The sequence below is a fragment of the Neoarius graeffei genome, chromosome 21, assembly GCF_027579695.1.
Source record: "Neoarius graeffei isolate fNeoGra1 chromosome 21, fNeoGra1.pri, whole genome shotgun sequence".
NCBI classification, from domain to species: domain Eukaryota; kingdom Metazoa; phylum Chordata; class Actinopteri; order Siluriformes; family Ariidae; genus Neoarius; species Neoarius graeffei.
Window position 1 is genome coordinate 5,466,398 of NC_083589.1, and position 17,265 is coordinate 5,483,662.

Consider the following 17,265-nt stretch of genomic DNA (forward strand, 5'->3'; position numbering starts at 1 on the left):
AACCCGGAGGTCTTCATTCATTAACTAAATAAAGAAATAAAGAATTATGGGAAGTTACTTGAGCTGCATGCCGATATTTAGGTTGTGTAAGAAGTTTCCTCCGAAGGCCATGCAGTCCTGAGAAGTGAGAACTGCGTGGATCCAACCTGCAGAAACACACAAAGATAAATGAACCCGCTCTGTTCCATTATCACCCTCATCACTCAAAAGTGTGTAGCACTTGTCACTGTGGGCGAGTTTCACACCTGACGTCGACAGACACGATGACCTAATAAACGTCACTCGAACTGATAAACGCGAGATTGCGCAGGGGGTAGTGGGGGAGGGGCGCTGTGACAAACTTTTCCGGGAAACTTATCAGGACTTGAAGTTATTCTCGCCTTGTGGCGGAGTGTGACGTTGCTTCGGTACAACTGCTCTATAAACAGGAAGTTACTACGGAGCGACGGACGTTTCAGACACAACGCGGACAAATATTTTGTCCGTTTTTGCTACATGAGTAAAAATATCTGTCTTCACAGCTGGATAGAGTGGTGCGTGTTGCCATGGTAATGCAGAAGTGTAGTAACACGGTGTGTCAACTCGCATACTTCTGCACTTACACTTGCTATTTTGAGCGTGAGTGTGTTCGCACGGACAGGTACGGCACCATGCGGTGCACTACGAGACCCAGGTGGTGGCCTCAAAATGGTCCAGATACTGAGTGTGCAAACGCTGCACACCTCACCACGGGCGATTGCTCTAAGACAGCGAGAGAGACTCGGCCTCCTCTAAAAATGACGAACATCGTATAGGATGAATTGCGCTAGGCTTATGTTATAGCCGACCTTATAACATTGCTATTTCAGATCCAGAATCAGAGAAATACATGTGCTCAACCCAACTACAGTGCGAAATCATTCCCTTATAACTTTCCCCAGTTCGCCTAATGTGTGCGTGAGTTTTTCCCCCTCGTGACAGCGCGATGCAGCCCAGCCTCAGTGGATTGGGAGCTATGTGCTTGTCAGTCTCAAAATGCAAGACGATTATTGGACAAATACTGCGAAAATGCCCGCCCACGGAGTCTCACGGACTCCCAGCCTCAATGGACTTCAATGGCATTTGGGAGCTCTGCGCTTTTCAATCTCAAAATGCAAGACGGTTATTGGACAAATACTGCGAAAACACCCGCCCACGGACTCCGAGCCTCACATGGGAGGGACATGGCAGTTTCCGCGAGGAGACTGGTGATTGGTGAAAGTGGCCGGATATTTTCTTTGACTGACAGCTCGTTTCAACTATAGACAGGTACAGTGTTGCCAGATTGGGCGGTTTTAAGTGTATTTTGGCGGGTTTTGAACATATTTTGGGCTGGATAACGTCAGCAGTATCTGGCAACATCAGTTCAGTCCCATGTGGATTCTCAAGTGCTGTGGTGTATTGTAAGAGATCGGCTTACATTTCGATTTCATTCATTACATACGGTTTCTACCAGCTTTTTTAGTTTGTATATATTTTCATTGTAAATAAAGTGTAAATATAGTGTTGTCAAGTTTGCTATCTTAGTTCCAGAAATTTCGTTTATTTGAGTGACTGAACTTGAACTTGAGGGGGCTAGTCAGCTAGCAAGAAAGCTGCGCACGGAGGCCAAGCATTGCTGATTTAATTTTGGCGAAGCCATTTGCCAGTCTTCCTTTCGAGGAAAAAATTAAAATTAAAGAGCAGGGTAGACCAACGCCTCAAACTGACTTGGTGAAAAAGGTAGGGAATAATACTCGTTCCTTTCGGCTCTCCTGGTACGAGAAAGTGAATTGGCTAACAGCAAGTGACCCACATCAACAACAGTAAATAGGCTACTTTAGTAATATGTCATGGATGGACCAAAATATAGAATCTATTTAAAATGTTTATGCTGAGCATATTATATTGGAATATATGTTTTTCTGGATATGAATTAAAACACCGCTACAATTTGGAAAACATTTTTAAACAAAAACACAGCCGAGGTCAATTTTTAAACAACATGCCACAATTTTAAAATATAAAATGTTAAAATATACCCCTCCCCCCCAACACCACCATCATGTATATTGGACAGTAGGCTAATGGGCCAAAAGAACCTGTTATTTCACAGTTTGTGACGCTGCCAACAATCAGCCAGATCAGAGGCAAGAGTATGGGCAAAATTTGTGTGTTTTTTCTTTTAAAATCTGGAAATATCGTAACCGACCAGCCTCCCCTGTTTGAAAGACTACAAGCCGCCACTGCACCTCACCCTTGCTGGTCACCATCTTGGCTACTTAGCAGAAGGGGAGGGGCCGAATATCTACACACACAAGGAAAATTAGTGGGTGAGTGATGCCACAATCGTGATCAAAATGTTACAATTGTCATTTACGCTAAGTGCACATCTTATAATAATAATTCCAATAATTATATAATTCCAATTTTTATGTAATGGACACACACACGTCCCAGTGCTGCTGTACTCAGTATCAGGGCCCCTCAGGGCTACGTCTTATTTCATACATTACTTTTAGCTCACTGTTTATATTCAGCTAGTACACTCCATCACTGTAACTAGTTACAGTGCTGAGCGTAAATGAGTGCACCCCCTTTGAAAAGTAGCATTTTAAACAATATCTCAATGAACACAAACAATTTCCAAAATGTTGACAAGTTTAATAGAACATCTGTTTAACTTATAACGTGAAAGTAAGGTTAATAATATAAACTTAGATTACACATTTTTCAGTTTTACTCAAATTAGGGTGGTGCAAAAATGAGTACACCCCACAACAAAAACTACTACATCTAGTACTTTGTATGGCCTCCATGATTTTTCATGACAGCACCAAGTCTTCTAGGCATGGAATGAACAAGTTGGCGACGTTTTGCAACATCAATCTTTTTCCATTCTTCAACAACGACCTCTTTTAGTGACTGGATGCTGGATGGAGAGTGATGCTCAACTCGTCTCTTCAGAATTCCCCAAAGAAAATTTCTTTACACCACAAAGGTGAAGGCTACAAGAAGATCAGCAAAGCTTTACTTATCAGTCAGAATACTGTAGCCAAAGTGGTACAAAAATTTAAGAAAGATGGAACTGCAACCATCTCACAGAGACGTCCAGGTCGTCCACGGAAGTTAACACCTCGACAGGAGCATCTTCTGATGAAGGGTTGAAGGAAATCAGCATGCAAGTTCACTGTAGTTATCTAAAGAAGTAGAAAGCCAAACTGGGGTGACTATTTCCCGTGACACAATACGGCGTACACTGCAGAGGAATGGCATGCATGGATGCCGTCCACAAAAGAAGCCTCTCCTAAAGCCCAGGCACAAAAAAGCCCGCCTAGAGTTTGCCAGGGCCCATGCTGACAAAGATGAAGACTACTGGGACTCGATACTCTGGAGTGATGAGACCAAGATAAATGTTTTTGGAACTGATGGCTTCAAAACTGTATGGCGAGGAATACAGAGAAAACTGCCTGGTGCCTACAGTGAAACATGGTGGTGGCAGCGTCCTTATGTGGGGCTGCATGAGTGCTGCTGGTGTCGGGGAGCTGCATTTCATTGATGGCATCATGAATTCACAGATGTATTGCTCTATACTGAAAGAGAAGATGCTACCATCACTCCGTGCCCTTGGTCGTCGTGCACTTTTCCAACATGACTAAACACACATCTAAGGCCACTGTTGGATTTCTGAAGAAGAACAGGGTGAAAGTGATTCAGTGGCCGAGTATGTCTCCTGATCTGAACCCAATCGAACACCTATGGGGAATTCTGAAGAGACAAGTTGAGCATCACTCTCCATCCAGCATCCAGTCACTAAAAGAGGTCGTTGCTGAAGAATGGAAAAAGATTGATGTTGCAAAATGTCGCCAACTTGTTCATTCCATGCCTAGAAGACTTGGTGCCGTCATTAAAAATCATGGAGGCCATACAAAGTACTAGATGTAGTAGTTTTTGTTGTGGGGTGTACTCATTTTTGCACCACCCTAATTTGAGTAAAACTGAAAAATGTGTAATCTAAGTTATATTATTAACCTTACTTTCACGTTAGAAGTTAAACAGATGTTATATTAAACTTGTCAACATTTTGGAAATTGTTTGTTTTACTGTTTTAAGAATTACAACGCAGAACCAAAGTGGCTGGATTAGCAAGACTGGATTCAGCAGGACACATCAGCTTCCTGGAAGGAAGTCCAGCGAGTTTAGTGAGGGAAGGAGAGAGAATGGAGGCGAGGTTTAAGCCGGCCAGCTGTTCAGCCAAATTTGGGGGAAAAAAACAAACAAAAATAATAAAAAACCCTGCATCTTTATTTCAGATACGTGTAACCAGCTAGTATGACTTGTTTGCTTGGATGTGTTTGTATCAAACAACCGCAGTCGCAATGTCGTCCCGGGACAGTGCATCAGTCCAGCCGTATCACTCATTATCGAGACACGCCATCACACGCCTGTGGTAAAGGGTATGTAACGGTGTAAAGTTGGTCTGACCTGTAGGGAGCAGTACGGTGGTGCCCTGCTTCACCACACACTTGTAGCACTTCTCCACTCTCTCTCCGAAGAACACTTCGCTCTGATTGGCCGACGAGCTCCACGACTCGTACAGCGCGAGGTTGGTCTTGGTCGGCTCGATCAGGTAGAAAACCTTCTCTCCCTGTACGAGGCCAAACACCACACACACACACACACAGGGCATTATGGGTATTCTGTCTTCATTACAGTTACCAAAACCCACTGAATAAGAGCAGGCACTCCGTAGTGAACAGGGGGTCAGGGTGGAGTGCGCGTTACCCAGAGGACGTGGTACCACACGGAGGTTCCGCCGAAGTCGATGTGGAAGTCGGTGTAGCTGTTCTTCACCCCCATCAGGCAGTACTTCTGCACAAACGGCTTGGGAAAGATCGAGTCGTCCGGCCAGTACTTCTCCACCCACGACATCTCACGAGCGATTTCCGGCACGTCCACCAGCTCAGCCATCCTACACACGCACGCAGCATTTTGATCCACTCCTGAATTAAACTTCTATATAAAATCTCATTTTATGACATCACTAATCGAGCCAATCACATCTGATCTTATACAACACGTACAACCTTTAACCACTGAACTAAAGTTAGTGATTTACAACAACAGTTGTCATGGTAACGCTACACTTTCACATGGATAGAATTTATATTCGTAGCACAAAGGTCACATTTCTCGTGTTTCTCAGTGTATACAATCGATTCGGGGCGGAGCTACACGAGTGCATTTCGTGACGTCAGTAAGTGAGCACCGAAGCAGCACGTGTCGGTGATGAACAGTGGTTGTCATGGCAACACTATACTTTAACAGGTTTGGCTGCTGTCCAATGAAACAGTGTGGAAATGTGAGGATGTTAATCGAGACTAATGAATGCGAGCCACCTGGCTACGGTGCGTGCATATTTTTGCATATTAATAGAACTCGGTGAAGGTCTACAGAAGGTGATACAGAGATGATAACTGCTGTATAGTTATAGAGTAAGTGGATTTAAGAGAGGGTGTGTGTGTGTGTGTGTTGTAGAGTCCTACTTGGTATCGGAGAACTCCAGGCTGATCAGGTTGAGCACTTTGGGACGTTGGGGTTGGTAATAATACTTCACAAACTCGCTCAGCTTCATCTTGCTGTCCGCTTGCCTGGCCACGTCGATCACGTCGATCACTTTATGTCCACCTGCACACACAGAGGTGCTTTCTTTAGAGAGTACAAATCCATTTTTAAAAAATTCTGGAAATCAACACCATTATCTCGATCTGTTTAGTGTACGGATGTTAACCGATGACCGTTTGACCGATGGTTGACCGAATCAACGTCAACCGGTTAATTTTTTTTTGGTTGTCGGTTTAAAAAAAAAAAAAAAATCAATCGTTTTGAAGCTGCCGATTTTGGAGCGGAGAACCTGGAATTCTGTGTTGTAAACGCTTGGGGCGTGCCATGCGGTGTAAGGACGACAGCTGACAAGTCAGAAACACCCATTCAGTCATGTCCCGCCCCAGTTGAAGACAGCTGCCACTAGACGAAAGAAAAAAAAGTGTAGACACAGGCTTTTTAGCTTACAAATTACTATTTAGGGATGCAAACGGCGCACCTTTTGGCAGATGCCGCCTTTTTCACGGCTGAATTGCGCAGATCCGATTTTTTTTTTAGGGGGGCGTTGGAGTGTCTGATTATAACTTCAAAGTAAATTCTGTATTAAAATTACTAAATAAGCAAATGCCGTTACAGTCCATGAAACATAGGAAGTATGAGAAGAAAACAGTAAATCAGAAAGCTGCGCACGTTTGCGCGAAAGCTGCGCAGCTTTCTGATTCACTGTTTTCTTCTCATACTTATACTTCCTATGTTTCATGGACTGTAACGGCATTTGCTTATATACAGAATTTACTTTGATGAAATTATAATCAGACACTCCAACGCCCCCCCCCCCCTAAAAAAAAAAAAAAAATCGGATCTGCGCGATTCAGCCGTGAAAAAGGTGGCATCCGCCAAAAGGCGCGCTGTTCTGTTTTTTTTTTTAAATTATTATTAGAATGCACATGGAGTTTAGTCCTGCCTTGGCCAGTGCATTCTGAAAGTATGTTTCGGTCTGTAGCCAACAATGCATGTTATTGCAGATCATATCTCTCCACACAAACTAAAGGCGCAGATGCCGACTTTTGGAGGGAAGGGGAGAGAATGAAATGACAGCGGTGTCTGGAGGGGGAGTGACAAACGCAGCTTTTATGCCTGTGAGCCAAGTCGATGACGGCTTCAGAGCAACTTCAATACCATGCAGTAATGGCGTGTTGATATTGGTAACGGCGTTATAACGATTGTAGCTAATTAATTAGATTACCCGGCGTTATAACAGCCTTTATTTTAACGTTGTTATTCCCATCACTGAATGTTATGTACTTCTAGCACTTGACTTTATTTTCAATGCCATCATGGCCAACTGAAACTGTCGCTAAGCTGGAGCCATTTGTCCTCCGCTCCAATACAAACCCCTCGACATCAGTGCCGCGTTTGACTAAATGTTTCGCGCTGTAGAAAAGGGAATGTGAGTGGAGGGCAGCGACTGGGACTGAATGTGCAGATGCTCGCGGTTAGATTTAGAATAGATTCTAATAATTCCAATTCTAGAATTTTAAACTCATAGGTTAACCGACTTTGACCGGCTAATGAGGCTCGGTGGTCAGTCAAGATTTTTTTTTTTTAGTTTTCGCCATCCCTAGTTTAGTGCTGCGTTCGACTTCTTGGAAACGGGAAGTCCGAGTTTGGAAGTGTCCTTTTCTATGGCTGTGTCAGAAATCACTCACTCATTCGCTCCACCCTACTCACTCTCGAGGGAATTACTATATAGAGGACTAGGTATAGTGAGCTCGTTGGTAAAATGAAAAGAAAAAAAAAAACCCACACACACACATTTGGACACTACTCCGCTAGCCTGGGCCCGCCCATCCTAAGTGTGACGCAACATGGGGGCCTGTTGCGAACTTAGTCTGGCAAGGCAAGCTATCTCCAGCTCTTCCAAGCTCCCGAAAAATCGGGAGCCAATCAACTTTGAGCATCTCCAACGGCCCTGGGTAGAGGCGTGTTCAAGGCACTGACGTAGTAGAACTGCGACCGGAAGCCATAGATTGTTTACAGAATCTATGCCGGAAGTGCTTCATTCACTAGAAACATTACGAACATGGAGCAGCGGCAAGCCTTTGACACAGCGGTAGATGCTGCATTGAAAGCATTCAACGGGAAGTACTCATTGAAAACGGAGCAAAGAGCAGCCCTGGAGGTATTTATCTTCTTCCTGTCACTCAAGCAGTTTCCGTCGCGTCACATACGTCAGAGGAAAGAGTGATGTGATTGGTTTAAGCTTCGTCACAGCCTTTTCTGGCTTCGACCAGTAGCAAACTGAGGCATTTCAGGGAGGCGGGTCAACCACGCGCTTTGGGAAACGGTTGGGCTTAATATCTTTGCCAGACCAATGCTCGCAGAGCTTTGAAGTTGCGTTAGCCAGACTACTACTCCGCTGCGCCGTTATTTACGTCATTACTGTCGCACAATTAAAACGGGCCTGATCAGTCGGCTGGTGGGTTTTCCAAATAATAAAATACATGCATGTGTTTTTGTGATAAATCCATATTATACTGAGCGCATTTCCCACATTAATCAACACAAAGTACTTTGTTGTACTCTGCTGCATCTTTCAGCTCTTTTAAATCAAGGCTGAATATTTTCTCTCTTTTTTGCCGCTGCCTTTTATTAAATCAAGTCGGAGGCTTTTGATTAATTCCTCGCTCTGCACTCTAACTTTTATTCTGTCGTCTGTCATATTTATTTGAGCACGACCGCAATGCATGGTGGTGTATATTGCTTGGTTAGTGACCATCGGTTGTACACTACTTTACACTGTGCATTGTGGGATACCATGAGTCCACTATACAATCGGACAGCACTACAAAATGGCGAACTCACTATACAATCCACTGTATAGTGAGTGATTTCGGACACAGGGTATCTCTGTGCAGTCCAGCTACAAAATAGAAAAAAAAAAATCCAAGAGACAGTGGATTAAGTACCAAAAGCGTTCTAAAACCCATTTGGAAAATGGAATTCCAGTCTGGAACGCTTGTCTGGGTTTGGATGTACTTCCTATCCTCATTTTTACAGACAAGACTCTACAGGCCAAGATCCTGGGGGCGGAGCTTCACAAACATGGGTGGGAATTATTCTAATGTCAAACCCACCTGACCATGAGGGACCTAAAAATGGTTAATATTTTGATTTGATGTCAAATCCTACAGAGTAGGAAATCTGAGTTGAGGAAACAGTTTGTCCCCCCCAAGTTGGAAGTCAGAAATGACAGGTTCTGACCAAACCAGAAGGGTTGAGCATATGGTGTGTGAATTCCCACTGACAGTTCCTCAGTGCCATCTACAGTGCGTCATCCTGCTGTGGGGTGAACTTGGTCGACAGTAAAGTTTAAGTTGGTGGGATGTGTCAAAGTAACATCGACACGAATCCCAGGACCTCAAGTTTCCCAGCAGAACATTGACCAGAGGAGCATCACACTGCCGCTGCCAGCTTGCCTTCTTCCCATAATGCATCCTGGTGCCATGTCTTCCCCAGCTAAGAGACCCAAACGCACCCGGCCGTCCACACGATGGGAAACAAAACGCAAATTCATCAGACCAGGCCTCCTTCGTCCATTGCTCCATGGTCCAGTTCTGATGCTCATGTGCTCAGTGTAAGCGTTTCCATGGTGTACAGGGGTCAGCATGGTCACGCTGACCGATCTACAGCTCCACACACAGCAACCTGGCATGCACTGTGTGTTCTGACTCCTTTCTATCAAAGCCATCATTAACATTTCCAGCAGGTTGTGCTACAGTAGCTCTTCTGTGGGATTGGGCCATACGGGCTAGCCTTCATGCCCCGTGCGAATCAATGAGCCTTTGACACCCATGACCCTGTCGCCGGTTCACCGGTTGTCCTTTGGATCCTTGGACCACTTTTGTTCGGTACTAACCAGTGCACACTGGGAACACCCCACAGGATGGGCCATTTTGGAGATGTTCAGTCATCTCACCGTCACAGTTTGTCAAAGTCGCTCAGGTCCTTACGCTCGCCCATTTTTCCTGCTTCCAACACATCAACTTCAAGAACTGACCGTTCTCTCGCTGCCTGATAAACCCCGCCCCCTGACACTGGAATGAGATCATCACTGAGATTCACTTCTTCACCCGGCAGAGGGTTTAACGTTATGGCTGATCGGTGTATATACACACAATTTATATACAGTACTGTGTATCAGCCTTAGCCCCTCCCCCCCTCTTTTTTTTTTTTTTATAAGTACAAACTTTGTTAGAGTTTATTTGATGTCTTCTACATTAAGTTTGTTTATACTGACATTTTAGATTCCAAACTTGAAGACGTGTTCCAGTCAGAGTCTCCTGAAGATCTGTGGTTGGTTCTGTGAGATGTTCAGTTCCTTATAAAACTGAACACGCTGTGTCCGAGGCCGCTTTTTTCTTTTTAAAGCACTTTATAGTATTTTTATGTAGAAACATTTAATTTCATTATTTTTGAAGGCATCTTTGTTCTACAGCATTTCTTTTCATGTGCCTGAGACTTCTGCACAGAGCTGCGTGTGTGTGTGAGAGGAAGAACAGGGGTAAACAAGAGCAGAATGTCTGGTCTATTCTTTCTAGTCAAGAGTGTAATCTGATCTGTGGTTGGTGGTCTCTCTCTCTCTCTCACACACACTTCAGTCCACAGGCTCACATTAATGGGAACAGGTGGTGGGGTGTGTGGGTGTGTGTGTAACTGAAGCTCTCTAACAGACTGGGGGTCTGTAACTAGGGAGACAGACAGCACAGCTGCAGTTGTTCAACACACACACACACACACTCTCTCTCTCTCTCTCTCTCCAGAGACATGACACCTGATTCGCTCATGGGGTCCCACATGATCTAACTCGCATGATAAAGTTGTGTGTCTGCTGCCCTTTTAATATCCCTTACAACTAAAGAGTAAAACACACACACACACACGTACCGACGTAGTGCTGGACGTCTCTGACGGAGAAGGACGGTGGGGGCAGTCTGAGCCCCAGACCCTCCATGTCCTCCACTATGATGGGGTAATCGAACCCCTCAGTCTCCAGGTAGTGCCGTGTCACATGACCTCCCTGCATCCGCACCACGATCTCATCAGCACTGCACAGGGACAGCAAACAATGACACTCTTATAACATACACACACACACACACACACAGGAGAATGTGATTAACAGAGTGTTATGAGGGGTTTATTACAGGTGTTATTACCTGGGGAAGATCCTGGCCTGCAGCTGCTGGATGAAGACGGCTGTTCCAGCCTGAACCGGCCGCCGCCCGCCATCCTCCTCTGTGTAATCATGTCTGTGCCAGTTATTCCTCTTCTTCACTGAGATACACACACACACAGAACAACGTTTACACTACTGATGGGAACACACACACACACACCAACATTTACACTACTGATGGGAACACACACACTTACTGAGGGAGGGCCCGTGGATGGGGCGACAGTTAGGACAGTGATAGACGTCGATATCAGCAGCATGATGCTCCTCCACCTGCACACAGCTACAACACACACACACACACACACGTTACATTCCAGCGTTGCTTAAGGCAAGACATGATCAGCTGGTTTTGTTCTAAGATTTATTGACGCTCACATCACACACACACACCTCCTGAAAAGAGCACAAACTTGTCCCACCAGCTACAAGTCTAATAGTGAAAATAATAAACAAACACAATCACCTTTCATTTATTAATTCAGGAAAGAAATTAAAAAAATCATTAAAAAAATAAATAGATTAAAAAAAGTATAAAAATAAAAGCAATTCAGGAAACCGGTCCAAACTGGTTCAAATGGTTGGGGGGGGGGGGGGGGATGGATGGATGGATGGATGGATGGGATAACCCCACCCCTACAAAAACCAAACAAACTACTTTTAAAATGTTGGAAAATAAATCCAAATTTCATTCTTGAAATTTAATTTAAAAAAAAAAAAAGAAGGACTCCAATCCAAAAATTTATTACTCATTAGTTGATCACAGTAATTAACCCAAACTTTAAAAAAAAAAAAAAGAAGAAGCAGCAGCAACAGTGGTGCTTGAAAGTTTGTGACCCCTTTAGAATTTTCTATATTTCTGCACAAATATGACCTAAAACATCATCAGATTCTCACACAAGTCCTAAAAGTAGATAGAAGGGGTGTTCACACGGCAACTTTTACTCCGGTGTAGCGCCGGGGCTGCCCCGGTAGAGCGTTCACACGGTACAAAGTTATACCGGTGTTGCCCCTGAAAGCTGCTTAAACCGGTGCAAATCTAACCCTGCTCGGGAGGTGGTTTAAGAAATTTACTCCAGAGTAAATGCTAGTTTGCGGGGCAGCACCGATATAAAATGGGACGTCTGAACGCTACAGGGGTAGACTCGCTACGCGCGAGGAGAGTTGATTACATATGGGCATTGCATAATTTGCATCCTGGTATTTTGTGCTTCCAAAATGGCGAATATCAACAACAACAGAACTGCATGTCTTCCAGTGTTGCCAGATTGGGCGGTTTTAAGTGCATTTTGGCGGATTTGAACATATTTTGGGCTGGAAAACGTCAGCAGTATCTGGCAACACTGGTGTCTTCATCCACGTTGTTTTCCCGGCGCTTGGTGATGCCATGACAACCGGGAAAAGGAAGTACATTTTCACGCATGCTGCACATATTTAATTTCCGCATTATTACTATCGTATAGCACGGTCGCAAAAACTGCCGTGTGATCGCAAGTGGGGCTGCACCGGTGCTAACACGCTTCTCTCTAGTAAGCAGGTTTGTGACGTGTGAACGCTCCACAAAATTTACACCGGTGTAAGATATATCGCAACAAAATACATCGGTGCAGCATCAATGCAAATATGTGCTGTGTGAACACCCCTAAAGAGAACCCAGTTAAACAAATGAGACAAAAATATTATACTTGGTCATTTATTTATTGAGGAAAATGATCCAATATTACATATCTGTGAGTGGCAAAAGTATGTGAACCTCTAGGATTAGCAGTTAATTTGAAGGTGAAATTAGAGTCAGGTGTTTTCAATCAATGGGATGACAATCAGGTGTGAGTGGGCACCCTGTCTTATTTAAAGAACAGGGATCTATCAAAGTCTGATCTTCACAACACATGTTTGTGGAAGTGTATCATAGCACGAACAAAGGAGATTTCTGAGGACCTCAGAAAAAGCGTTGTTGATGCTCATCAGGCTGGAAAAGGTTACAAAACCATCTCTAAAGAGTTTGGATTCCATGGATCCACAGTCAGACAGATTGTGTACAAATGGAGGAAATTCAAGACCATTGTTACCCTCCCCAGGAGTGGTCGACCAACAAAGATCACTCTAAGAGCAAGGCGTGTAATAGTCACGAGGTCACAAAGGAACCCAGGGTAACTTCTAAGCAACTGAAGGCCTCTCTCAGATTGGCTAATGTCAATGTTCAAGAGTCCACCATCAGGAGAACACTGAACAACAATGGTGTGCATGGCAGGGTGGCAAGGAGAAAGCCACTGCTCTCCAAAAAGAACATTGCTGCTCGTCTGCAGTTTGCTAAAGATCATGTGGACAAGCCAGAAAGCTATTGGAAAAATGTTTTGTGGATGGATGAGACCAAAATAAAACTTTTTGGTTTAAATGAGAAGCGTTATGTTTGGAGAAAGGAAAACACTGCATTCCACCATAAGAACCTTATCCCATCTGTGAAACATGGTGGTGGTAGTATCATGGTTTGGGCCTGTTTTGCTGCATCTGGGCCAGGACGGCTTGCCATCATTGATGGAACAATGAATTCTGAATTATACCAGCGAATTCTAAAGGAAAATGTCAGGACATCTGTCCATGAACGGAATCTCAAGAGAAGGTGGGTCATGCAGCAAGACAATGACCCTAAGCACACAAGTCATTCTACCAAAGAATGGTTAAAGAAGAATAAAGTTAATGTTTTGGAATGGCCAAGTCAAAGTCCTGACCTTAATCCAATGGAAATGCGAGCAGTTCATGTGAGGAAACCCACCAACATCCCAGAGTTGAAGCTGTTCTGTACGGAGGAACGGGCTAAAATTCCTCCAAGCCGGTGTGCAGGACTGATCAACAGTTACTGCAAACATTTAGTTGCAGTTATTGCTGCACAAGGGGGTCACACCAGATACTGAAAGCAAAGGTTCACATACTTTTGCCACTCACAGATATGTAATATTGGATCATTTTCCTCAATAAATAAATGACCAAGTATAATATTTTTGTCTCATTTGTTTAACTGGGTTCTCTTTATCTACTTTTAGAACTTGTGTGAAAATCTGATGATGTTTTAGGTCATATTTATGCAGAAATATAGAAAATTCTAAAGGGTTCACAAACTTTCAAGCACCACTGTAACATGAAAATTATTCTCTAAACCAACCAAAAAAACCCCAAACAAATCAGGAATCAGTCCAAACTCTAAATAAAAGGAAATCTCTCACACTTTCTTCTCCTTCAGCAAAAAACCTGTGTGTAGTACTGTATGCAGTGTGTCATGCATGACCAAAAGTATGGGCACCCCTCTTAATGACAGCGTTCATGTGTTTCAGCCACGCCCACTGCTAACAGGTGAATTATATCCAGCACCCAGCCATGCAGTCTTCACACACATACACACGAGAAAGGGTCAGGGAGAGCTCAGGGACTAAACATCACACTGTTGTGTCACAGGATGCCACATTTACCACAAATCCGTTAATGACATTTCTGTAAGTGGAAATGGAAGTGTTTTGGAGCAACAGCAGCTCGGTTATGAAACGGTAGACCACGCTACCTCAGAGCGGGCTGACAAGTACTGAGGCGTGTACAGAGTGACCTACGATGACCTCTGTTACATCACCCACTACAGAGCTCCGAACTGACCCCGGAAGAAACATCAGCACCAGAACTGTGCATCAAGAGCTTCATGAAACGGGTTCTCTGGCCGAGCAGCTGCACACGAGCTGAAGATCGACGCGTGTGTAATACCAAGCGTCGGCTGGACTGGTGGACAGCACTTCATCAGGAGTGACGAGGAATCAGACGTCGCTATCTGATCTGGCAGTCTGATGGACGTTTGGTGGACACCGGGAGAACTCCACCTTGGTACACAGAGTGCCAGCAGTAACGTGTGGTGGAGGACGGAGAACGTTCTGGGGCCAGAGATGTGGAGGAACTTCAGTGTCCTGCCCAGAACCCTGATCTCAACCGTACCAAACAGAATCTAAGGCTTATTGTGAGCCAGGAGGGAATCAACACTAATCCACTAACACACACTCCACGCTGGCTTATAGAACAAAACATCCAACAAGCTCCTATAGAAGGGACGGTCGAGTCCATATACTTTTGGCTGCACAGCATGTGTATGAGAGAGAGAAAGAACACTTATCAGACCTCAGGAATAATCTGACCTGCAACACAAACACAGTGAACACACAGTCCGTCACCACTCTTACAGGGTAACGTTTTTTCTCTGTCTGGGAAACCAGAAGCTCGGAGTTGACGCAACACAGACAGCTGACATTTTATCATTTCAGTGAAATCGGAGAAAAATGAGGAAAAAAACGACGAGAGAAACTGAAAACACCCCGAATACTGAAACACTGACTCAATGACTTATTTCCCAAAACAGAACCGCCTCTGTAACTTCATTGACCAAGAGATCATCATGATAACCTGTCTGTCTTTCCATCCGTCTGTCTCTCCGTCTAGACCACCCACCCATCTCTCAGTCTGTCCCTCTGTTCATCTGTCTGTCTGTTCACCTTCATATCTCTTCAGTTCATATATCTCTCTGTCTATCTGTCTGTCATCTTTCTATCAGTCCATTTGTCTGTCTCACCATCAACTGGTCCATCAATCTGCCTGTCTGACATTCGTCTATCCCTCTCTGTCTATCCCTTTATCTGTTTACTCACATCTATCTATCTATCTATCTATCTATCTATCTATCTATCTATCTATCTATCATCTTTTTAACAGTCTGCTTGTCTGTCATTTATCAGTCCATCTATCTTCATACCCATCTGTCTGACCACTCATCCATCCATCTGTTCATCTACCCATCATCTTTTTCTCAGTTCCTCTATCTCTTCCGTCTTCATACGTCAGTTATATATTTATCTTTGTACTTGTCTGTCTGTCTGTCTATCCCTGTATATCAGACCATCCATTATCAATCAATTCATCTGTACATCTACTTATCTGTCTGACTATCTACCCTTCCTCCCTTATTCATCAATTAATCCATACATCTGTCTGCCTCTCTACATCACTTCATATCCATATGTCTAGCAATCCATCCATTCTTCTGTCAGTGTCACAGCCTGGTTACCTGTATCCATCCATCCATCCATCCATCCATCCATCAGTCTATCAGTCTTCCAGTCTGTCTACTTAAGCCTCTAACCACCTGTCTATCTATCACTCTGTTCCGTTATTGATCCATCTGTCTGTCTGCTCACCTCGCCATTGATCCATCCATAAGCTATCAGTTAGTCCATTGATCTAGATATTAATCTATCCATCCATCAAGACACAGAGAGAGAGGCAGACAGACAGACAGTGTGTCAGAGTTTTTATCAGTCGAACACACACTAACTCTCTCATGCCCCTGTTCCAGTGCAGTGATGATAAAACTATTTATCTTTTATATTTTTCTGTGTACATGAACACAGTGTAAAGGAAGTACAACTGTTTATTACAGATCTCTCTCTCTCTCACACACACACTCTCTCTCTCACACACACACACACACACACACACTCTCTCACACACACTCTCTCACACACACACTCTCTCTCTCTCACACACACACACACACACTCTCTCTCACACACACTCTCTCACACTGAACATTTCTGAGTAGAAAGTTTGTAGTTAAACAGAAAGATTGATCAAAGAAGAGTTCATGCACTGCACTTTTATATTATTCACCCATATTATTATTATTATTATTATTAAGACTCTCCTAACCCCTCCTGAGTTGAAGAGAAATATAAACATGTCTGTTTTCACAGTGACCCGCACTGCTGCTTCCTCACCGGACCGCATTGAACACACGCACACTCTGTACTGTAGAAGATATTACTGAAGCCGAAAACATTTCCACTGCAGGCATTATTAAACTCTCAGGCAGTGACTGTGAGAATAAACACACAGCCCGAGCCGCTGCTGCAGCTAATCCGCTCCATGCTAACTCGCCTTTGTGCGTTTCCGCCGGAAGTGTAACACCGCGCTCGCTGCGGGTTTATAAGCGCTGAGATCTGAGTGAAAGGTGGATAAATATCTGTACCTGCCGTGAAACCAGTCCTTACAAATGTCACACTCGATCATAAAGCGATTGAGATCATAAGGCTGCCGGCACACACAGTAGAGCGGGGCAGCCGCCATCTTGCCTGCTCTCCTCCTCCGAGGGCGAAGTTTAAATGTCGGCGGAAACTGCCGAAGGTGGGGATTTAACAGCGCCGGAAATTCCCGAGCGGGGTCGTGACGGGAATCATGGAGGAAATGGTCGGAAAATGACGAAGCGTCGCGGAAATGGCCGAAAATAGCGGAAGAAATGGCCGAAGATAGTGGCGGAAGTGGCCGAAGATAGTGACGGAAGTGGCTGAAGATAGTGACGCGGAAATGGCCGAAGATAGTGACGGAAGTGGCCGAAAAGAGCG

General features: G+C 44.3%; 1 protein-coding gene across 3 annotated transcripts in view; it reads right to left on the minus strand.

Annotated features, from left to right (window-relative positions):
- The window catches only part of kdm7aa (lysine (K)-specific demethylase 7Aa), a 30,329-nt gene extending 13,218 nt beyond the window's left edge, over positions 1-17,111 (minus strand). Inside the window, exons 1-8 of one of the 3 annotated variants that reach the window (XM_060903814.1) lie at positions 16,893-17,111; positions 11,038-11,123; positions 10,821-10,938; positions 10,549-10,709; positions 5,544-5,685; positions 4,783-4,969; positions 4,483-4,645; positions 59-146 (exon numbers count right to left, since the gene is read on the minus strand). In XM_060903814.1, coding sequence (XP_060759797.1) covers positions 59-146; positions 4,483-4,645; positions 4,783-4,969; positions 5,544-5,685; positions 10,549-10,709; positions 10,821-10,938; positions 11,038-11,123; positions 16,893-16,990 — 1,043 coding nt within the window. In that variant the 5' untranslated portion in view covers positions 16,991-17,111. Of the gene's footprint in view, positions 1-58; positions 147-4,482; positions 4,646-4,782; positions 4,970-5,543; positions 5,686-10,548; positions 10,710-10,820; positions 10,939-11,037; positions 11,124-16,641; positions 16,741-16,892 lie in introns of those variants that run through there. The other 2 variants (XM_060903812.1, XM_060903813.1) reach the window with 2 other exon arrangements.
- Positions 17,112-17,265: the final 154 nt, after the last annotated feature.